Consider the following 18,726-nt stretch of genomic DNA (forward strand, 5'->3'; position numbering starts at 1 on the left):
ACCGAAGGGCAGGACCTTGTTTTGGAAATGGTCTACACCTATTTGGAAATGAAGGAACCTTCTGTGGGCCGGATGGATGGCCATATGAAGAAGATACGCGTCCTGCAGATCGAGGGACGTGAACTAATCTCCGCTGTGTAGTGCCGGGGTGATGGTTACCCTAGCTACGATCTGGAAACGTTGCTTTCAAAGATATCGATTTAAGCCTCAAAGATCTAGAATCGGCTTCTAACCTCCTGACTTTTTCTTGGTTAAGAAGTATCGGGAATAAAAACCCCTGCCCCGAACTCGTCTGGAACTTTCTCTATTGCTCCGATGGTGAGTAGACGAAGCACTTCTTGTTTTAGCAGAGATTCGTGAGATGGGTCCCTGACAAGGGACGGGATGGGAGAAGGGAGTGATGTGAAGGGGATGGTGTAACGTAGTTCGATGGTTTGAAGGACCCATCTATCGGTGGGAATATGGGCCCATTGTTGTTGAAAAGGCCTTAGACGATGGTGGAATAAAGTGTCTACGGCATGAGTGTGGTTGTTGAGCGGTATGGTTCTGAGTCCCTCGACCAAAGCGTCAAACCTGTTGTCTGGTGGTGTGCTGGCCAGACACTTTTGGTGGGGGTCATCTTCTCTGTTGACACTGTTTGTTGCATTGCTGGTCATGTTGTCTATATGAAGTAATTTGATGGGAGAACGGTCTTTGCTTTTGGTATGGTGTGTACCTTTTACACCAGTAAGGTGGTGTGTACATCCCCAGGGTTGTGTGGGGCGCTCTGGAGTACTTGCCTGAGTGGAGGACTTGGTCTGTTTTCTCAAAAAAGAGACTCTGCCTGTCAAATAGAAGATCTTCAACTTTAGACTGGAGGTCTTTTGGGACAGCTGCCTGCTGCAGCCATGACACACTGTGCATGACTACCGAGGTGGCTGTGCTGCACGCTGCAGTGTCTAGGGCTATATGCGGAGCTGTTCTGGAGGCTGCGTAGCCCTCTTGGACCACTGCCTTAAGAATGTTGCGCTTGGTCCCACTCATGGAACATTTACCTGACACTAACTTTGACAATTATGCGCAGTTATAGTTGGCCGATAATGCTGCGTAATTGGCCATGCATAGGGTCAGCATTGCTGAAGAATATCTCTTTCAGACGAACAGATCTAGACATTTGCTGTCCTTATCTGTGCCGTTGGGTTTTTGTTGGGGAGCCTTTGCCCTCTGCTTAGCTGCATCCACAAACACTGAATTTGGTTGTGGATGGGTGAAGAAGAACTCCATGCCCTTCGCTGGAACAAAATATTTCTTGTCTACTTTTTTGTTGGTAGCGGGAGTCGAGGCTGGCACCTGCCATATATCATCTGCTATTTCTAGGATGGCGTCATCTAGTGGTAGTGCAACTTTGGCTTGATGTGATGGTTGAAGGTTCCTGAGCAAATTATGTTGTTTTTGTTGTACTTCAACAAGCTGTACATGCTGGCTGTCTTCCTCTCTCTTGAACAGTTCTTTGAACTGACGAAGGTCATCTACTGGTGAAGTGTCACCTTGAAAGACTGCATCATCTGTGATGATGATGATTGGTCAGTGGGTGACTGTCCTTGTAATTCTCCCTGTTCAGAAGGAGGTTGCTGGTGTTGCTGGGTGCATGACATTTGGAACACCAGTTGGAGTTGGTGATCTTGTAGGGGGTGGTACAGACAAATGATCTTTGGCAGGTGAGGAATGTGAGCGGTGAGGAGATTAAGGCAATAATGTGTCCTGGAGAAATGAGTGGGAATGACGACTGTAATAATGATAGTAGTTTGCCGAGTGGGTGGAAAGTGTTGGTGATCTGGGAGATTGCAATCTTCCCCTGGGGTGTGTGGATGGAGCTGGTGAGTGTCAGTACCAGTAGTGGTAGTGAGGTTAGACTTCTGGGGAACAATAAGTTTGCCATGTATGATGCCTCGGTGACTACCTTGAATGCACCGGAGAAGGTGAGGGCGGCTCCGGGGAGACGTGCATGTGGTCCGGGCTGGGGGAAGGAGCCGGCAGTTTCCATGCCTTTTGGCAGCTGGTGGTATGAACAGGGAAATGTTCCAGTGAGGATGAGACCAGAGTAAAGATTTCCCTGGGCACAGGGTGCCGTCTGTCACGTGTGGTCGGTTCCGCTGTTAGCGTGTCCTACGGTGCCTCGTATAACAGCGCTGTGTACGTATGCAGTGCCAATAAGGAATGGCGCACCGGGGGCTCAATGATAGGTGGTGTAGCGGGTACCGAGATGGCGGTCGGTGCCAAGGTGGTGGTCGGTGCCGGCAAGCGGCTTGGTGCCGGTGGAGCACTCGGTGCTGAACATGGCACCGATGGCACAGTCAGCGCTGTGGAGACAGACAACAACGGATTCGGCGCCGATGTACTGCGGCTCTGTTTGAGTTTATTGGGGCCACGTGAAGCGGACGTGCCCGAGGTACCTGGCTTGTCTCTGACGCTGACTTGCGTCGGGGGTAAAGACCAAGAGGGAGAAGGTCTTTTCTTCAACTTCCTGGGAGACGGTGGCCACCGAGATGTGGGCTGTGAAGGCTCCACTGAGCGGGGAGCGTTGGTACCTTGCAGTTGTAATGCTCTTTCAAAGAGGAGCATTTTTAGATTCATCTCCCTGTCCCTCCTGGCTCACAAAGTGAGTTTGGAGCAATGGAGACATTTTTGCAGAATGTGCCTCTCTCCGAGGCACCTTATACAAAGGGAGTGTCCATCAGAGGTGGGCACTGCTTCTCTGCATGAACCACACTGTTTAAAATTGGGTGATCCGGGCATGGTCATCCCTTTTTGTCTGAGGCAACTATACTAACTAAGCTAACTATTTACAAGGAATTTTTTTTAAAACAATATAACTGTAACTAACTATAGGAACGGAGACTACAACTAAACAAGTAACTAACTAAGAAATTCTCTCTTTCAATCCTGACAGGAATCTGAGGAGAGGACGGTCAGGAGGAACTGGCGGGAGCTGGTCCGTGCGCACACACAAATGGCGTGAAAAGGCATGAGACGTGCTTTGCGCATGCACGGTCCAGCAGACTACAGCTGAAAAAGATCTCCAATCTGTGCACAAGCCCGACACCTACAGTGGAGCACCCATGGGACATTGCTCGAAGAAGAATACATAGTTTCTAGTGTACAATTGTCACATTATACAGAGTCCTGGTGTGGGAGACCGTCCTCTGGAGAAATAAGCCAAAGAATATTTCCCATTTGCTGTAAACTAGATAGAATACTGATTTAGGAGCAAGGCAGATATCCCATGATTTGAGAAGCCGTATGATGATGGTGCCTTTTATTGTTTACAGTTTGCAAATTATTGAATTATTTTTCTGATTTTAATGAAAACATGGAGAGACTGATACATTTAGCGATTGCAAGAGAAAACATCAAAAATAAATGAAGATATTCTATGATAAAAAAACCTCTCCATTCGAGAATAGAGGGAGGGGAGGCAACTTATGTTGACAATGATATTTTTAGATTAAAAACTAAATGAAAATAATCTATCCCTACAACAGAAACCTTCCAAGGCTATGTCATTTAATACTGCAAAATGAACATTAAGTCTCCCTGAAATGCTGTAAAAGGTAGCCTATTTTTCATATTTTCCAATAAAGTATTTTTTTTCTTATAGCATTTCAGTGAAAGCTACCATTAAACCTGAAGTCCTCTAGAGTTATAAACACAGAGGCAAATATTCCTTATCTTGTTTTATATTCAAAGCATGTGGAGAAAAGAAGAACATAAATAGTTCTTTCCTATGGGAAAATGTACTCCATTTAATGGAAAAAACTCATGCAATAAGTGACTACCATAGGTTTGCAGAATCAAGACTTCCCAGGGGAACAAAATAAAAGGATGACTCTCCCTAGAACCTGGTTTTAGTGCCCCTACTTTAAACTGTGTCTAACAGGAGGCACTGTGTGAGCATCCTGCAGAATGAGAAGTACGGAATTCATGAGTTCTGACTCTGCACCAACATCCTAAGTTTATTTTTAATAATTTCTAATGCAAATATTGATATTGTCATTGTCCACACGAATGATTAATTCTTGTCTGAATTACTCTGAGTTCTTCTTGGCTTAAAGTTACACTATGGCAATGAATTCCCAGGGCTAATCATGTTTTGAGTATTCCATTATTTTACTACATTCAGTTTGCTGCCTTGCCCTTTTATTTAATGTCCCCTTATTCTTTTACTCTGTGAAATGAAAACAGGCTTGATACAGTCTATCAAGCTATTCATTATTTTGTATACCTCTATGAACAAGCTGTCTCAATCCATTTCATCTCTCTTCATAAAGAGATGCTTCTCTGGCTCTAGTCATTTTCTGTCTCCAAAACCCCTGTGTCTTTTCAGAGATAGTATGACCAGAATGTAACATGCTCAGGATGAGGATGCACCAGAAGTATAGAATAGCATTATGTTTTCAGTAGTACTTTACATCCTGCTGCCTTATGTATCTGAACCAGGGGTGGATAAAAGGGCCTCCGTTGGCCACATCCCGACTGCAAAGAAAGTTGATCCAGTCTGTGGAGGTCTTGCCACTTCCTCCACCACCAGGCCAATCACGGCTTGGGGGCAGGAGAGTGCATGAAGTCTCCCACCCTACAAGGGGCTCAGCACTTCAAGTCAACTGCCAGCTGCTGCTCAGCTGGCAGCTGACTAAACATGGTGCTCCCTTGCAGGGCAGAAGCAGGGAGTGAGAGACATCATGTGCTCCCCTCTCCAGACCCGGATTGACCTGGCGGCAGAAGGGGGGAGCATGTGAAGTCTCCTCCCATTGCCAGGGGCATGGGTATCTAGAGGGAACCACCAGCTGTTCCGAACAGCCGGCGGTTCTCTTGGGGAGGCGGAGAGGCAAAGACCTTGTGCACTCCCCCACCCCCCGACTAATCATGGTCTGTAGATGGGGAAGCATGGAAGTGTCCTGGCCCCGCACCTTCCAGGGTGGCTCAGGACCACTTCAAAAATTTCTGAAGTGGCCCCCAGTCAAAAATTATTGCCCACCTTTGGTCCATCGTTTGGTTATTCTGACACTCTACAGAGTTAAGCCAACAAACAATCTAGCACAGTGGTCCCCAACCATTTGGGGTTGCCGGGCGCCAGGGGGCGTGGCCGTTCGCCCGCCTGGCGCCCGGGGGGGGGTGTGGCCCCCCCCATAGCTGCATTCCGGGGCCTGCACTCTCCCCTCAAGCGCCGCGCGCCCAGGGCCGGCGCTCTCTCTCTCCCCCCCCCCTCTTCCCCAAGCGCCGCGCGCCCGGGGCCGGCGCTCTCCCCCCCCCCCCTTCCCCAAGCGCTGCTCGCCCGGGGCCGGCGCTCTCTCCCCTCCCCCCTCTTCCCCAAGCGCCGCGCGCCCGGGGCCGGCGATCTCCGTGCGCCACGCGCCCGGGGCTGGCTCCGGCACCACGCATGCGCCACGTGCCCGGGGCCAGGCCAGCCCTGAGCACTTGGCGGGCGCAGAGAAATGCCCCCGCAGGCGCCATGGCACCCGCGGGCACCGTGTTGGGGACCACGGATCTAGCGCATCATGTGTCCGATGGAGAGGGCATGGGCACCCGTGTACCAGCATATTGATCATTACATAACAGAGGAATGCTCTATTGGAAAAAAACTCATATTTCAGAATATCTAAAAGTTTATAATGAAAGTGAGTATTGGGAATGCCTAGCTACACAAGTCAGTTAGTTTAGTTTTAGTTTCCTAAAGTTTAAGTGGCTATATCAAGATCAAACAGATGGAATTCCTGTATTTTCAGAGATCTAATATTGACCTACCTCAAAATCTATCAGCTGCAAGTTGGCTATAAGTGTCACTAGCAAGCCGCTGTTGTATAATTCTTGCGCCAATTGAGCCACTGTTTCCGTAGGTGGCTCCTTGTCACTAGTACCACACAGAATTTCCTTCATTGCTTGCAGTGATTTTGACACTTCTTCTGATGCCTGGTAATCAAATGGTACATTAATAGTTAAAGAACAAACACACCTCAGTGTAAAAGAACTGGTAATAAAGAAAAACTGTTCAAACAAAGTTTCAGTACAAACAATGGTTAATGATATTAAATAGTCATCTATATTTGTACATATGCTTGGGCTGAAACATTCATTCTAGATCCTGCAGCCCTTATGCAGGCAAAAAAACGCCCACACTAATTCAGTTGTTGGTGTATTCTATACATTAATCTGTAATACACATAAAATGGGGTCAGATTCTTGATTAAAGATGTACATTATAACCTCCTTGTATTGACAAGGCCCTTTTATGTTTCATGAGGCATTCGCTCCAAATGAAGGCAGGCGATGTTTCAGCTTCCACCTCCCGCATGTTTCCACAAGTGGAAACTGATGAGGAAAACACAATGAATCAGCACAATCCCTACCAACCCTAGATATATACTTTTTCAGTTCAAAGCCCCCCATTTTGGGGGCTGCACTTGCCTCATTAACATTTGACCAAGTAATTCCTTACAGACACATTCAGATTTGCACCATGGCAACCTATTCTTCCCCTGACAGTGTTTTTGCCACTCAAGCCCTAAATCAACCAGCCATTACCTTTAACTAGGAACTTATGGATGAAATGTACAGAAAACCTAGACTGTAGGTTAGAATAGACTATCTAACCTGATTCCACTAAAACATAACAATTTTCACTATGAAAAACCAAAGCCAAATATCTTTATCCTCCATTACTTTACAGTTTACTTTAAAACACTTTTGATGAGCCCAACTTTTCAGCTGCATCATTCATGGAGTGCAAAATACAGAATCTGTGTGTTGTTTCAGGTCCACTCCTAAACTAGAAGGTACTTGAATTCAAGTCTGTCAAGAAGACAGACAGGACCCATTTGTAAAGTTTAATTCAAAACCAGGTTAAGATTTGATCATCACAAATTTTGGTGGATATTCATAGAATTCAAGGCCAGAAGGATCCATGGTAATCATCTAGGCTGACTTCCTATATAATAGACCACAGAACTGCCCCAAAATAATTCCTAGAGCATAACTTTTAGAAGAACATCTATGATGGACAGGAGTCCTAGCCAGCATTCATTTAAAGGGTTAAATTCAGGTAGCATAGAGGTGTTGGCAGGGAGCCAGGAGAGCCAATGAGAAAATGTGTTGAAATTTTAATTGGAAGTTATACCTGCCCGCTGTTTTTCTTTGTGGGAGTTTTAAGCCGGGAGTTGGGGCAGAACTACCATGCCTACAAGGGCATGAAAATGGACTGGACCTTGAAGCACCAATCTGTAAGTAGCTTGTGTTTAAATAGATATTTCATTCACTATCAGATTTTTGTTGTTGTTTGGTTAAACTTCTCTGTTTAAGTCCATCTGCCTCTCCCCTCCTCTGTCCCATACACTGTATTACTCTCAATCCCAGAGATACAATTCTCTGTGTTTTAATCTGTTCCTTTCTCAGTTGCTTTATAACACCTAGTATGCTTTACCAAGTTTTGTTAATAAAAATCACCTTTTTAAGGCTATGATTTGATTATATCCTGGAAGGAATAGGAGATCTGAATATGCATGCCTAAGACTGAGGTCAGCTATCAGAGACTGCAGATTGTTTTCTCTTTTTTCCAGGCACTCTTGGGCTACCTCCATTCCTGCATTCCTCCAAGTGCAAATGAGCCCGGGATTTAAATATCCTGGGCTTCATTTGCACACTCATGTTCGGGCACTGTGCCAAGCATACGCCCTTTTGAAAGTGAAAGTAAAGTCTATCCGCGGCTCTGCCGACAGTGGGGACCTTTTTCAGCAGACCCTGTACGCCTCATTTTGGAGTACAGGATCTTAGACTGTACTTTCACTTTCAAAAGGGCATGTGATCAGCACAGCGCCTGAACATGAGTATGCAAATGAAGCCCAGGATATTTAAATCCCGGGCTCATTTGCACTTTCAAAGTGCTTAATTTGCATCCCTCTGTCGGCAGAGGGGTGTAGTTTAGACACACCCCTGTTGTAAAAGAGCTTGGGGGTAACCCCTCTGGAAGAAGTTCAGGTACTTTCTTCCTAGGTTCAAGAAGAAGGAGTTTTCATTGATGGTGGCAGCCTATCGCCCCAGGCCAGGGAATCTGTGACTGGGGCAATTTTTTTTTTTAGCAGAAGACTATAGAGGCAAGGTATTTAAGGTCTCTTGCAGACCCCCTCCTTCTGCACTCAGAGTGCCAGAATGGGAACAGTCTTGATAACATCCAATCTTCAAATATTCAGACAGGCTTCTGGTTTAAGCCAATCTCAAGTTTCTATTGAATGAAAACTCTTCCAATGTTTGAAAGAACAAGATTATGAGGCTCTATAAATAACTCCTACAGCATCCTAGAAAATGACATAATATATAGACTGAAAGCACTTCAAGATAAGAGATCTTGGGATGGGGACTGACCTCACATCACTATTGCATTGATATAACTATTAACTCCATTGGAATTAATCCAAATTTACAGGAGAGAGACACTAGAACCAGTCCCCTTGATTTCATAGCCAACTGCAAAGCTTACACTTTGCAATATACAAAATAAATACTATTTACCTCCTAACTATACCAGGATTGTAGTTGCGCACTAATTTGTGTAGGTCAACGAGTGAGGAGATTAATCTACATTCCCTCCCCAATGAAGTTTTATTTAGCCACCATAGGCTTTTTTTCCTGCAGCATTCCTCATGGTCACCCTCTTTGATTAAGACAGCTTACTTCAAAAACATGCTTTTTGCTAACCATCAAATGTTAATGGCACATCAGTAGAGCTATCACACAGAATACAAAAGGGCTTAGCAACAGGGATATTCTCTTGTGAATTGAAAATCTAAGTCTTTATGAAAGCTGTGCAAATATTTCCATACCCAAAGCAAAACTGGTACATGTTTGGCCTTTCACCAGTTCTGCTTGGCTGAATGTGAAAATTTCTAGCATTTTGCAGTAAAAAGAAAAACAACAAAAAACACCACTTTGCTTTGCTCCCTAAACACAAATAATCCTCTCTGCCAGGCAGAAAATCTCTGCAAGATTCAGACTTCAGTTGCAGATAGGAAAATAAATAATTAAAAGGAAAAACAAATTCTAAAAAAACTGGGAGTTACACAGCATCTTGACTCCCGTTCTGTCTTAATTTGTCTCATTTCCCTCTCCTCTCTTCACCACTAAACTCCTTGTACACGTGGTCTACACAGATGACTTCAACATTTTCTTTTATTCCCTCTTGGATACACTGTAATTTGGCTGTCACATACTATCCCTTCCAGGAAACAATAGCCTATTCCTGGCCAAGTTTAAGAGCCTTTTTCTCTAGCCTTAAGCCTCATAATCTATGTGCAGGGAGACCCTGAAACCTCAAAAACTGGTCCTTAAAGATCATGTCTAGCCTCTATTTTGGCACTTGTATTTAAACTGAATAGTTCTTGATAAATCCCATTGCTGAAGTACATAAATACGTTTGTTTCTGAAATGGAATGTTGTCTGCATATAACACTGGAGTAGGGTTCTCGCCCAGGAACAAAGTGCTTAAGTGAACCCATATGATCCAAGAAGCAATGGACAAGAGAAACTTAGTGGTCCTACTAGCTACAGACTGTGGATTTTAGAATGCTCCCTTTACATTGTTTATCTTCCCAAACCAGAAGTCTGGGGTTAGGGTGCAGCAGATACCCATGTTCTGTGATAGAGACAGTTGGAGAACTGTCCCTTTCAAGCATCTTGGACTCAAATTGATTACCAAGTGTCAAGATTGAAGTCAATAAAGACAAGTGCAAAGTAGTTCACTTAGGAAGGAAAAATCAAATGTACAACTACAAAATGTCAAAGTACTGCTGAAAAGGATCTTGGGGATATAGTGGACCACAAACTGAACGTGAATCATCAATATAATGCAGCTGCATAAAAAGTGGAAATCGTTCTGGGATGTGATAACAAAAAAGTGTTGTATATAAAAGACACAGAATGAATTTGTCCCATTGTATGCAGCACTGGTAAGACCCCAGCTGGAGTACTGTGTCCACTTCTGGGCACCACAATTTCAGAAGCATGTAGACCATTGGAAACACTCCAGAAGAGAGCAACAAAAACGATAAAAGTTTTTAGAAAACCTAAACTATGAATAAAGGTTTAAAAAAAAAATCGGGCATGTTTAGTCTTGAGAAAAGACGACTGGGGGATGGAGGCTGACAGCCCTTCACATTTGGAAGACTGTTATAAAGAGGAAGTGACTACTTAACCTCCATGTCCACTGAAGACATTAAGGCCACGTCTTCACTACGTGGAAGATTGATGCTGCTGTGGTTGATCAAGGGTTTGATTTAGTGGGTCTAGTGAAGACCCACTAAACTGAACTCAGAGGGCATCCCTGTCCGCACCGGTAACCCTGCTTCCCATGAGGAGAGTAAGGAAAGCCGATGGGAGCATTTGCTCCCATCAGCCTTCCACTATGTGGATGGCGCAGAAATTCGATTTAAGATACATAGCTAGAGTCAACGTATCTTAATTCGACCTTCCGCTGTTGTGTTGACCAGGCCTAACATACGTAATCTGCAGTAAGGAAGATTTAAGTTAGTTGGAAAGCTTTTCCTAATATCTATCAGGCCAATGAAGCTCTGGAATAGGTAAAGCCCTGCACAAAATGTGTATCCTCAGCTGCATCTGTATCTGTAAAAATGTGCCGCAAACATTCACGGATGCAGACACCCATGGATATAAAGCAGATATCCATAAATTTGCAAGGTTCTAGGCACAAAATTTCAATCTGCATCTACAAAAATGAACCACGAATATCTGCAGATATCTGTGGATTTTCAGGGCTCTAGGGAAGAGGCTTTCAAGGGAGGTTGTGGAATTCCCATTATTGGAACCTTTTAAAAACGAGTTGAACACACACCTGTCAGGGATGATCAAGGTTTATTTAGCCATGCAACAGCACAGGGGATTGGACTTGACTTCTTTGAGGTGCCTTCCAGCCCTTCATTTTTGTGATTCTATATTTCACCAGGAATAAAAATGAAATCATGGAAGTCACATGATCTGTCTGTGACTTTTACTAAAATTAATGCTGGAACCTGCTGACTAACAGAGTAGCCCAAGTGGATGACGCATCAGCTCATCAGGCTCCCTACTATTCAAACACACAACTGTCCCAGAACTTCACCCCAAAAGGAGTGAAGCTTCTAGTTTACAGTATAACTCTCTCAGAAACAGATATTTAAATCTGAAATGTAATGGATCTGTAGGGATCTGACCAAAAAGGGGATGGAGGTGTCGCAAGGTTATTGTAGGGGATGTGTGTCCGCTTCTGGTGGCAGCTCTGCCCTCATAAGTGGGCATTCAGAAAGCAGTGGCTGGTAGCCAGGAGTCCAGCTATGAAGGCTGTAACACAAAGTAGGGATGGCAAGATATGTAGGGACATTGGAGCCTTTCCAAAAATTGAGGGCCCAGGGCCCTCTTCCCCTACCTCACCCTTTCTGCCCAAAGTTCCACTCCTTCTGCTCGAGGCCCTGCCATTGGTGAAGCCTGAGCAGGCTGGGAGTCGCGGATCCTCCACCAGCCCAGGGTTGGGGGCCCGAGAGCAGCCCCTGGACTTAACCTCCATGAATGTACCTAGTTCTCTTTTAAATCCTGTTAAAAGTCCTAGCCTTCACAACCTCCTCAGACAAGGAGTTACACAGATTGACTATGTGCTGTGTGAAGAAGAACTTCCTTTTATGTGTTTTAAACCTGATGCCCAGTAGTTTCATTTGGTAGCCCCTAGTTCTTATATTATGGGAACAAGTAAATAACTTTTCCTTATTCACTTTCTCCACACCACTTATGATTTTATAGACCTCTATCTTATCCCTCCTTCAGTCTCCTCTTTTCCACGCTAAAAAGTCCCAGTCTCTTTAATCTCTCCTCACATGGGACCCATTCCAAACCCCTAATAATTTTAGCTGCCCTTCTCTGAACCTTTTCCAATGCCAGTATATCTTTTTTGAGATGAGATCACATCTGTACGCAGTATTCAAGATGTGAGCATACCATGGATTTATATAAGGGCATTAAGATATTCTTTGTCTTATTCTCTATTCCTTTTTTAATGATTCCTAACATCCTGTTTGCTTTTTTTTTTACTGCCGCTGCACACTGCGTGGATATCTTCAGAGAACTATCCATGATGATTCCAAGATCTTTTTCCTGGTTAGCTGTAGCTAAATTACCCCTAATCGTATTATATGTAAGACAGTGTAATGTTTCATTAAGGTATGGTTTGAGGACCATGTGGCTGCCTGGCAAATGTCCCAAAGGAGGACCCCTCTCCGGAAAGCTGTAGATGTCACCATGGCTCTTGTGGCGTGAGCCCTGGGTGTTCCCAGAAGTGGTTTGTTTCGAATGATGTAGTATGGGGTGATGCAAGATACTAAGAGTCTAGATATATGCTGCACTGAAATTGGTTCACCCTTAGAATGCTCCACTATGGAAATGATCAATCAGTGTGACCTGTGAAAAGATCAGGTTCTGTCTATGTAAAAGACAAGTGCTCTATGCACATCCAGGGTATGAAGAATAGACTCCTGCCAAGATGCATGGATTTAGGATAGAAGTATAGAAGAACAATCGTCTCCTTGATGTGGAAATTGGAACACACTTTCAGTATGAAGGAGGGGTGAGGTAACAATATTACATGATCCTTACTGAATATAGTATATGGTGGTACTGCCATGAGAGTGGCCAATTCATGGACTATGCGAGCAGACATTGTGGCTAGTAGGAAAATCACTGTGGTAGTCATCATGGATAGAGGACAGATGGCTAGTGGCTTGAATGGGGGTTGAGTAAGGGTATCTAGCACCATCTCTAGGTTACACATTGGTGGTGGTGCACTATGTGGTGGGTTAAGATCGCATAAGCCCTTGATAAATCTCTTTGTGATGGGGTGTGAAAATACTGAGAAGCCATCTATAGCGTGGTGGAAGGCAATAATTGCTGCCAAGTGAACTCCGAGAGAGGCGAAGGCTAGTCCCGATTGCTTTAGGAAGATGATATAGTCTACAATGTAATGTAACGATACTGCATACGGCTCGAGCCATTTGTCGTTACACCAGGACACAAATCTGCGCCATTTTTTAAGGTAGGTGGAGCATGGGAGGTGTTTCCTGCTATGCATCAAGACTTCCTTAAAGCAGTGCTAACATATTTCGGATTCTTGGAGCCGATGAGGAGTCAGGCTGCCAGATGCAGAACGCAGGGCTGAGGATGCAACAGAGTGTCTTGATTCTGGGTCAATAGATCAGTGTGTTCAGGGAGGGGACAGGGTGGTTGGGGAGACATCCGAGAGAGATAGGAAAACCATGTTTGTCGGGCGCAGGAGGGCCTATGAGTACTACTACTGCTCCATCACTATTGTTCTTCTCTAGGACTCTCAGGATTAATGGGGTTGGAGGAAATTCATAAAATAGGGGGCCCTTCCAATTGAGGAGAAAGTGTTCCCTAGCAATCCCAGGCCCACTCTGGCCCTAGAGCAATATTGTGGGCATTTGGCATTCTCATATGAGGCAAAGAAGTCTATTTGGGGATACCCCCAATGATGAAGATACGCTGAAGCATCCTGTGGTATAACTCCCACATGTGGTCCAATACAAAATGTCTGCTCAACATGTCCGCCGTGACATTGTTGATTCCAGGTAGGTACGACACCACTAAGGACACTTTGGTGTGAATGTCCCATTTCCACAGACATGTCACTTCGGCACAGAGGGAGTGGGATCAGGCCCCATCCTGACAATTTATATAATACATAGTTGTCATATTGTCAGTGAGTTTCCTGACAACGGTGTTGTAAATGCACATATGGAAGTGCTTGCATGCGTTGGCAACCGCTCTCAGTTCCAACAGATTTATACGGAGTGCTGTTTCTTTGGTAGACCATTGACCCTGAGCAAGGTGACTGTCCAAGTGTGCACCCCGTCTGAGTAAGGAAGCATCTGTAGTGATCTGTATGATGAGCTGATCTTGGTGGAATGGTACCCCTGAGAACAGATTCCATGGATGAGTCTACAGCTTGAGGGAAACGACCAGGTTGGATGGGAGGGAAACATGTTTGTGGACACTGTGCCTCAATGGAGCATATACAGAAACCAGCCAATGTTGTAGGCATCAGAAATGTAGTCATGTATGAGAAACTACATGTTGCTGTCATAAGCGGCGAGAAGTCCTGTGTCACCTCAATAGCAATAGATGTTGCTGTCATGTGCCCCATGAACTGGAGGCAGGTAAGTACTGGCATTGTAGGGCTCATGGTGATGATCATGAGATCTTGTACTGCTTGGAATCTGTGACAGTAAGTTATGCCCATGCTGTGATGGAGTCTAGTCGGGCACCTATTAAGTCCAGAGACTGTGTTGGATGCAACATGGATTTCTGATTGTTGATAAGACCTAGGGATTCAAATATTTTCCTTCTTGTAGTTGTCATTTTGAGTGTTTCTGGAAGGGAAGGGCCTTTTATTAGGACATTGTCGAGGTAAAGGAAGATTATAATGCCCTACTGATGTAAGTAAGCTGCGACCACTGCAAGTGTTTGAGATTGGCCTTTCCTCCACACCCAGGTGGGTGTAGAACGTCCTGGAAGTATTCTGATGCTACCATGAATCATAGGAACCGTCCATGAGAAGGATCAATGACGACATGAAAGTAGGTATCTTGTGGGTTGAGGGCTGTGAACCCCTCATGCAGGGCTGGAATAATCAAAGTCAGGATAACCATTTTTAACTGCTGTTTGCGGAGGTATCGGTTAAGTTTGTGGAGGTCAAGAACAGATCTTCACCTGCCTGTTCTTTTCTGTGTGAGAAAGTAGTGAGAGTAGGAGCCTTTGCTCCTGAACTCATCTGGTATGCTCTCTACTGCTCGGATGGAAAGAGGTGATGGACCTTGTTTTAATAGGTCCTCGTGAGCAGTGTCCCTGAAGAGGGACAGGGAAGGTGGAGAAGTTGGCGGGAGGAATGTAAACGGGATGGCGTAACCAGATGCCACAATTTTGAGGACCCAGCAGTCAGGCGTAATAGAGGCCCAGCAATGAATGGTCTCAAGCAGTGGTAAAAAATGGGAACCTGGTCTTAATGTGAACATGTGAGGGGGAAATCTTACATGCCCTCAGCCAATGCCTCAAACCTGCTGTTTACTGGTCTGCTGAGTCGCCATGCAGCTGTTTTGTGGGTGCTGTCTTGTACAGGATTGATCAAATCCTCTGTGTTGGTATCTAGGTACAAAAATTCACAGTGCCACTGGTATGGCATGTACTGTTTTCAGTGGCAGGGAAGCATACGCATGCCCGATGCAAAGATTCTAGAACAACTCTGTGCTTGTGTGGAGGATCTCTGTCTTCTCTGCGAACAACTTTTGTTTGACAAATGGGAGGTCTACTTTTGATTGTGATTCCTTTGGAATGGCATCTGATTGTAACCAGGACACCCATCACATTTTAATTGAGGTTGGGGTGAAGCATGCTGCTGTGTCCGTGGCATCAAGGGCCATTTGTAAGGATGTTCGAGAGGTAATACAGTCTTCTTGGACAATCAATTTTAGCACTGGTCTTTTTTGAATCTGGTAAATGTTCCATGAGAGAAGTGAGTTTGGAATAAACATCAAAATCATGATTCACTAAGAGAGCCGAGTAGTTTGCAATGCAAAACTGTAAGGTAGATGAAGAATAATCTTTTCTACCAAAAAGGTCAATGCGCTTGCTCTGTTGGTTGTGGTGTTCTTGTATAGTGGCACTTTAGACCTCTGCTGGGCTGCATTCATCATCAAGAAATTTGGCTGGGGGTGGGAAAAAAAAGTCCATGCCTTTGGCAGGAACAAAATACTTTTTGTCGGCCTGTTTATTAGTGGGCAGGGCACACACTGGGGTTTGTCATATTTAATCAGCTTCTTCCATAATGGCCTCATCAATGGGCAGTGCAATCTTTGTCCATGGGGAGAGGGGGGGTTGTTGGGGAGGATAAGTATTCAGATGAGGTGGAGTTATGGGGCATCTATGAGCTGGAGTCGAAGAAGCTGTAGTACAGCATCTGAAAGTAGATTGGTAACAACATGGAGACCAATGTCTAGAGTAGGTTGGTGAGTAGTGATAGTGTCACCCAATGGGGCAGGTGATCATAATAGTTTCTGTGTCTGTGGTGCTCATAGTAAGACCTTATGGGAGAAGAATGTCTGGAAGAAAAAAATACTCTTGCTATCCTCATGAAAGGCAATGTGCATTGATAGTGTTGGAGACCTAAGGGACCTCACTGAAGCTCTTGAGGAAGGAGAAGGAGATAGTGACACCTGTGGAGATGGTGGGTGCAAGATGATACATGGTGCGGTACCAGGGAATGAGGGGAGACTGATCTATAGTGTCTGCTATGGGTACTGCCCTCTTGATGAGTAACAGCATGCACTGGTGCCAGTGAAGGAGGCGCTGGTGCCGATAAAGACGGTGCTGGGGAGAAGGTGATTGGTTCTGGACTTGGGGACCTAGCTGTCTCCTTTTTAGTTTTTGAGCAGGCCTGAGATGGTGCCAGTGGTTTACTCGGTACCAATGGTGCCATAGTAGAAAGCTGTGACTCCAGTTCCCCTGGTCTCGTTGAGGCCGGTGCTGTTGTTATGCCTGTGTTGGTTCTGGCGCCAGTGGCTGGCACCAGTGGCGCTCTGCATCATTGTTTCACTTGTGAGGAGTCCTTAGAATGGAAAGAGCTGGTGCTGGATGTTCCCAGCTTATTTTCGGTGCTGGTGTGGATGGATGGATTAGGCGGCAGAGATCTCCCCGGTGAGGCCCTTTCCTTAGCTGAAGAGCCCAGGCCCGGGAAAGTGGCTCTGTGTTCCTCGGCCCTGACAGGGTCTGAACAATACGTAGAAGGCAATGGCTCTGATGGTGTGCTTTATCGAAGGGGAACATGTGGAGCCGCATCTCCTTGTCTTGCCACGCTCTAGTGGTCAGTTTTCAGCACTGGGGGCACTTCTGGGGTATATGTGCTTCCCCAAGGCACCTAATGCATGAAGAATGCCCGTCTGAGGCAGACACGGGCTTGTGACAAGTGTCACACTTTTTAAACACAGGCAGGGCTGGCATTGTGTTGCTGACATGCTGTTTGTGGCAGTTTTCTGTTGTCCTGTTGGTGAAAAGAACAGTTACTTACCTGTAACTGTTGTTGTTCAAGATGTGTTGCTCATGTCTATTCAGATCAGGTGTGCGCACTGCGTCTTCCAGAGCCTTTTTGCCTAGCGGGTACCCGTAGAGCCGGCAGAGCGCCCCCTGGAGTGGCGCCGCCATGGCGGAGCATAAGTACCCCTGCCAGCGCTCCCCCACCTCAGTTCCTTCTTGCCAGACGCTCCAAGGGGAGGTAGGAGAGGAATCGAATAGACATGAGCAACACATCTCGAAGAACAGCAGTTACAGGTAAGTAACAGTTCTTTTCTTCAAGTGGTTGCTTATGTCCATTCGAATGAGGTGACTTCCAAACCAACCCCACTTACGGAGGAGGGGTTGGAGCACCCAAAAGAGAAGTCCACGAAAGTTGAACAACCCAAACATATTTATTCAAGTAACAGAACACAGAGAACTGTTGAATAAAAGTGCAATGTGGTACAGAGAAAAAAAAAGCAACACATTTACAACACAGAGTTGAGAACCGCAGAGTCCAACCCTGCATCCTCCCTGGCCTGTTGGGTCAGCACATAGTGCACCGCAAAGGTATGCACTGACGACCATGTGGCCGCCCTGCAGATTTCAGTAACTGGAACCTGCACCCCAAAAGCTACAGAGGACACCTGAGCCCTGGTGGAATGTGCTGTAACCCGGGGCGGGACCTTCCCGGCCAGGACATAACACTCCCTGATACACCCCGTGACCCAATTGGACAACCTCTGGGTCAAGATAGGGAGCCCTTTAATTCTATCCGTGAAAGCAACGAACAGTTGAGTGGACTTATGAAAGGGTTTTGTTCTATTGACATAAAAGGCTAACGTCCGCCTAGCATCTAGGGAGCACTTGCTCCCTAGGAGAGATATGGGGCTTTGGAAAGACAACCGGGAGGTAAATATCTTGGGACAGATGGAACGGTGACACCACCTTGGGGAGAAAGGCCGTGTGAGGGCAGAGCCTCACATTTTCCAAGAACATTAGTTAGGGCGGGTTTACAGTTAGCGCCCTCAGCTCAGAGACCCCGCAAGTCGACGTAATGGCTACAATGAACGCAAACTTCATAGAGAGGTGCTTCAAAGAGCACGTGGCCAACAGCTCAAAAGGGGGGTGACAAGTCTAGACAACACGAGATTAAGGTCCCAAGCGGGGAGAAGGGGATCTAACCAAGGGGTACAACTTATTCAAACCCTTAAGGAACCTTTTGACCACAGGGTCAGAGAATAGAGAGACTCCTGCCGATCCAACATGGAAGGCGGAGAGTGATGCCACATGGACTTTGATAGAAGAGGTAGAGAGGCCACTGGACCTGAGTTCGAAAAGGTAGTCCAGAATGGACAGGACAGGTACACAGGACGGGTTCACTCCCCTTCTGGACGCCCAAGACGAGAACCACCGCCACTTGGCGGCGTAGGGCCACCTGGTGGATGGCTTCCTGCTACCTAGGAGCACCATCTGCACCTCCTGGGAACACTCCCTTTCTGGCTGGGTCAGCCACGGATAAACCAGGCCGTCAGGTGGAGAGAGCTGAGATTCGGGTGAACCAAGAGCCCTCCGTCCCAAGGTTGGGTGAGGAGATCCCGA

The 18,726-nt window shown here is 45.8% G+C and overlaps 1 protein-coding gene across 4 annotated transcripts in view; it reads right to left on the reverse strand.

Annotated features, from left to right (window-relative positions):
• The window catches only part of CAB39L (calcium binding protein 39 like), a 111,560-nt gene that overhangs the window by 33,862 nt on the left and 58,972 nt on the right, over window positions 1-18,726 (reverse strand). For 3 of the 4 annotated variants that reach the window (XM_006121347.4, XM_006121344.4, XM_006121346.4), the window contains one exon: window positions 5,782-5,946. The exons of the other annotated variant lie outside the window; for it this stretch is intronic. In XM_006121347.4, coding sequence (XP_006121409.1) covers window positions 5,782-5,946 — 165 coding nt within the window. The remainder of the gene's footprint in view (window positions 1-5,781; window positions 5,947-18,726) is intronic. 4 annotated transcript variants of the gene reach the window in all.

This window comes from Pelodiscus sinensis, chromosome 1 (genome assembly GCF_049634645.1).
Source record: "Pelodiscus sinensis isolate JC-2024 chromosome 1, ASM4963464v1, whole genome shotgun sequence".
NCBI classification, from domain to species: Eukaryota; Metazoa; Chordata; order Testudines; family Trionychidae; genus Pelodiscus; species Pelodiscus sinensis.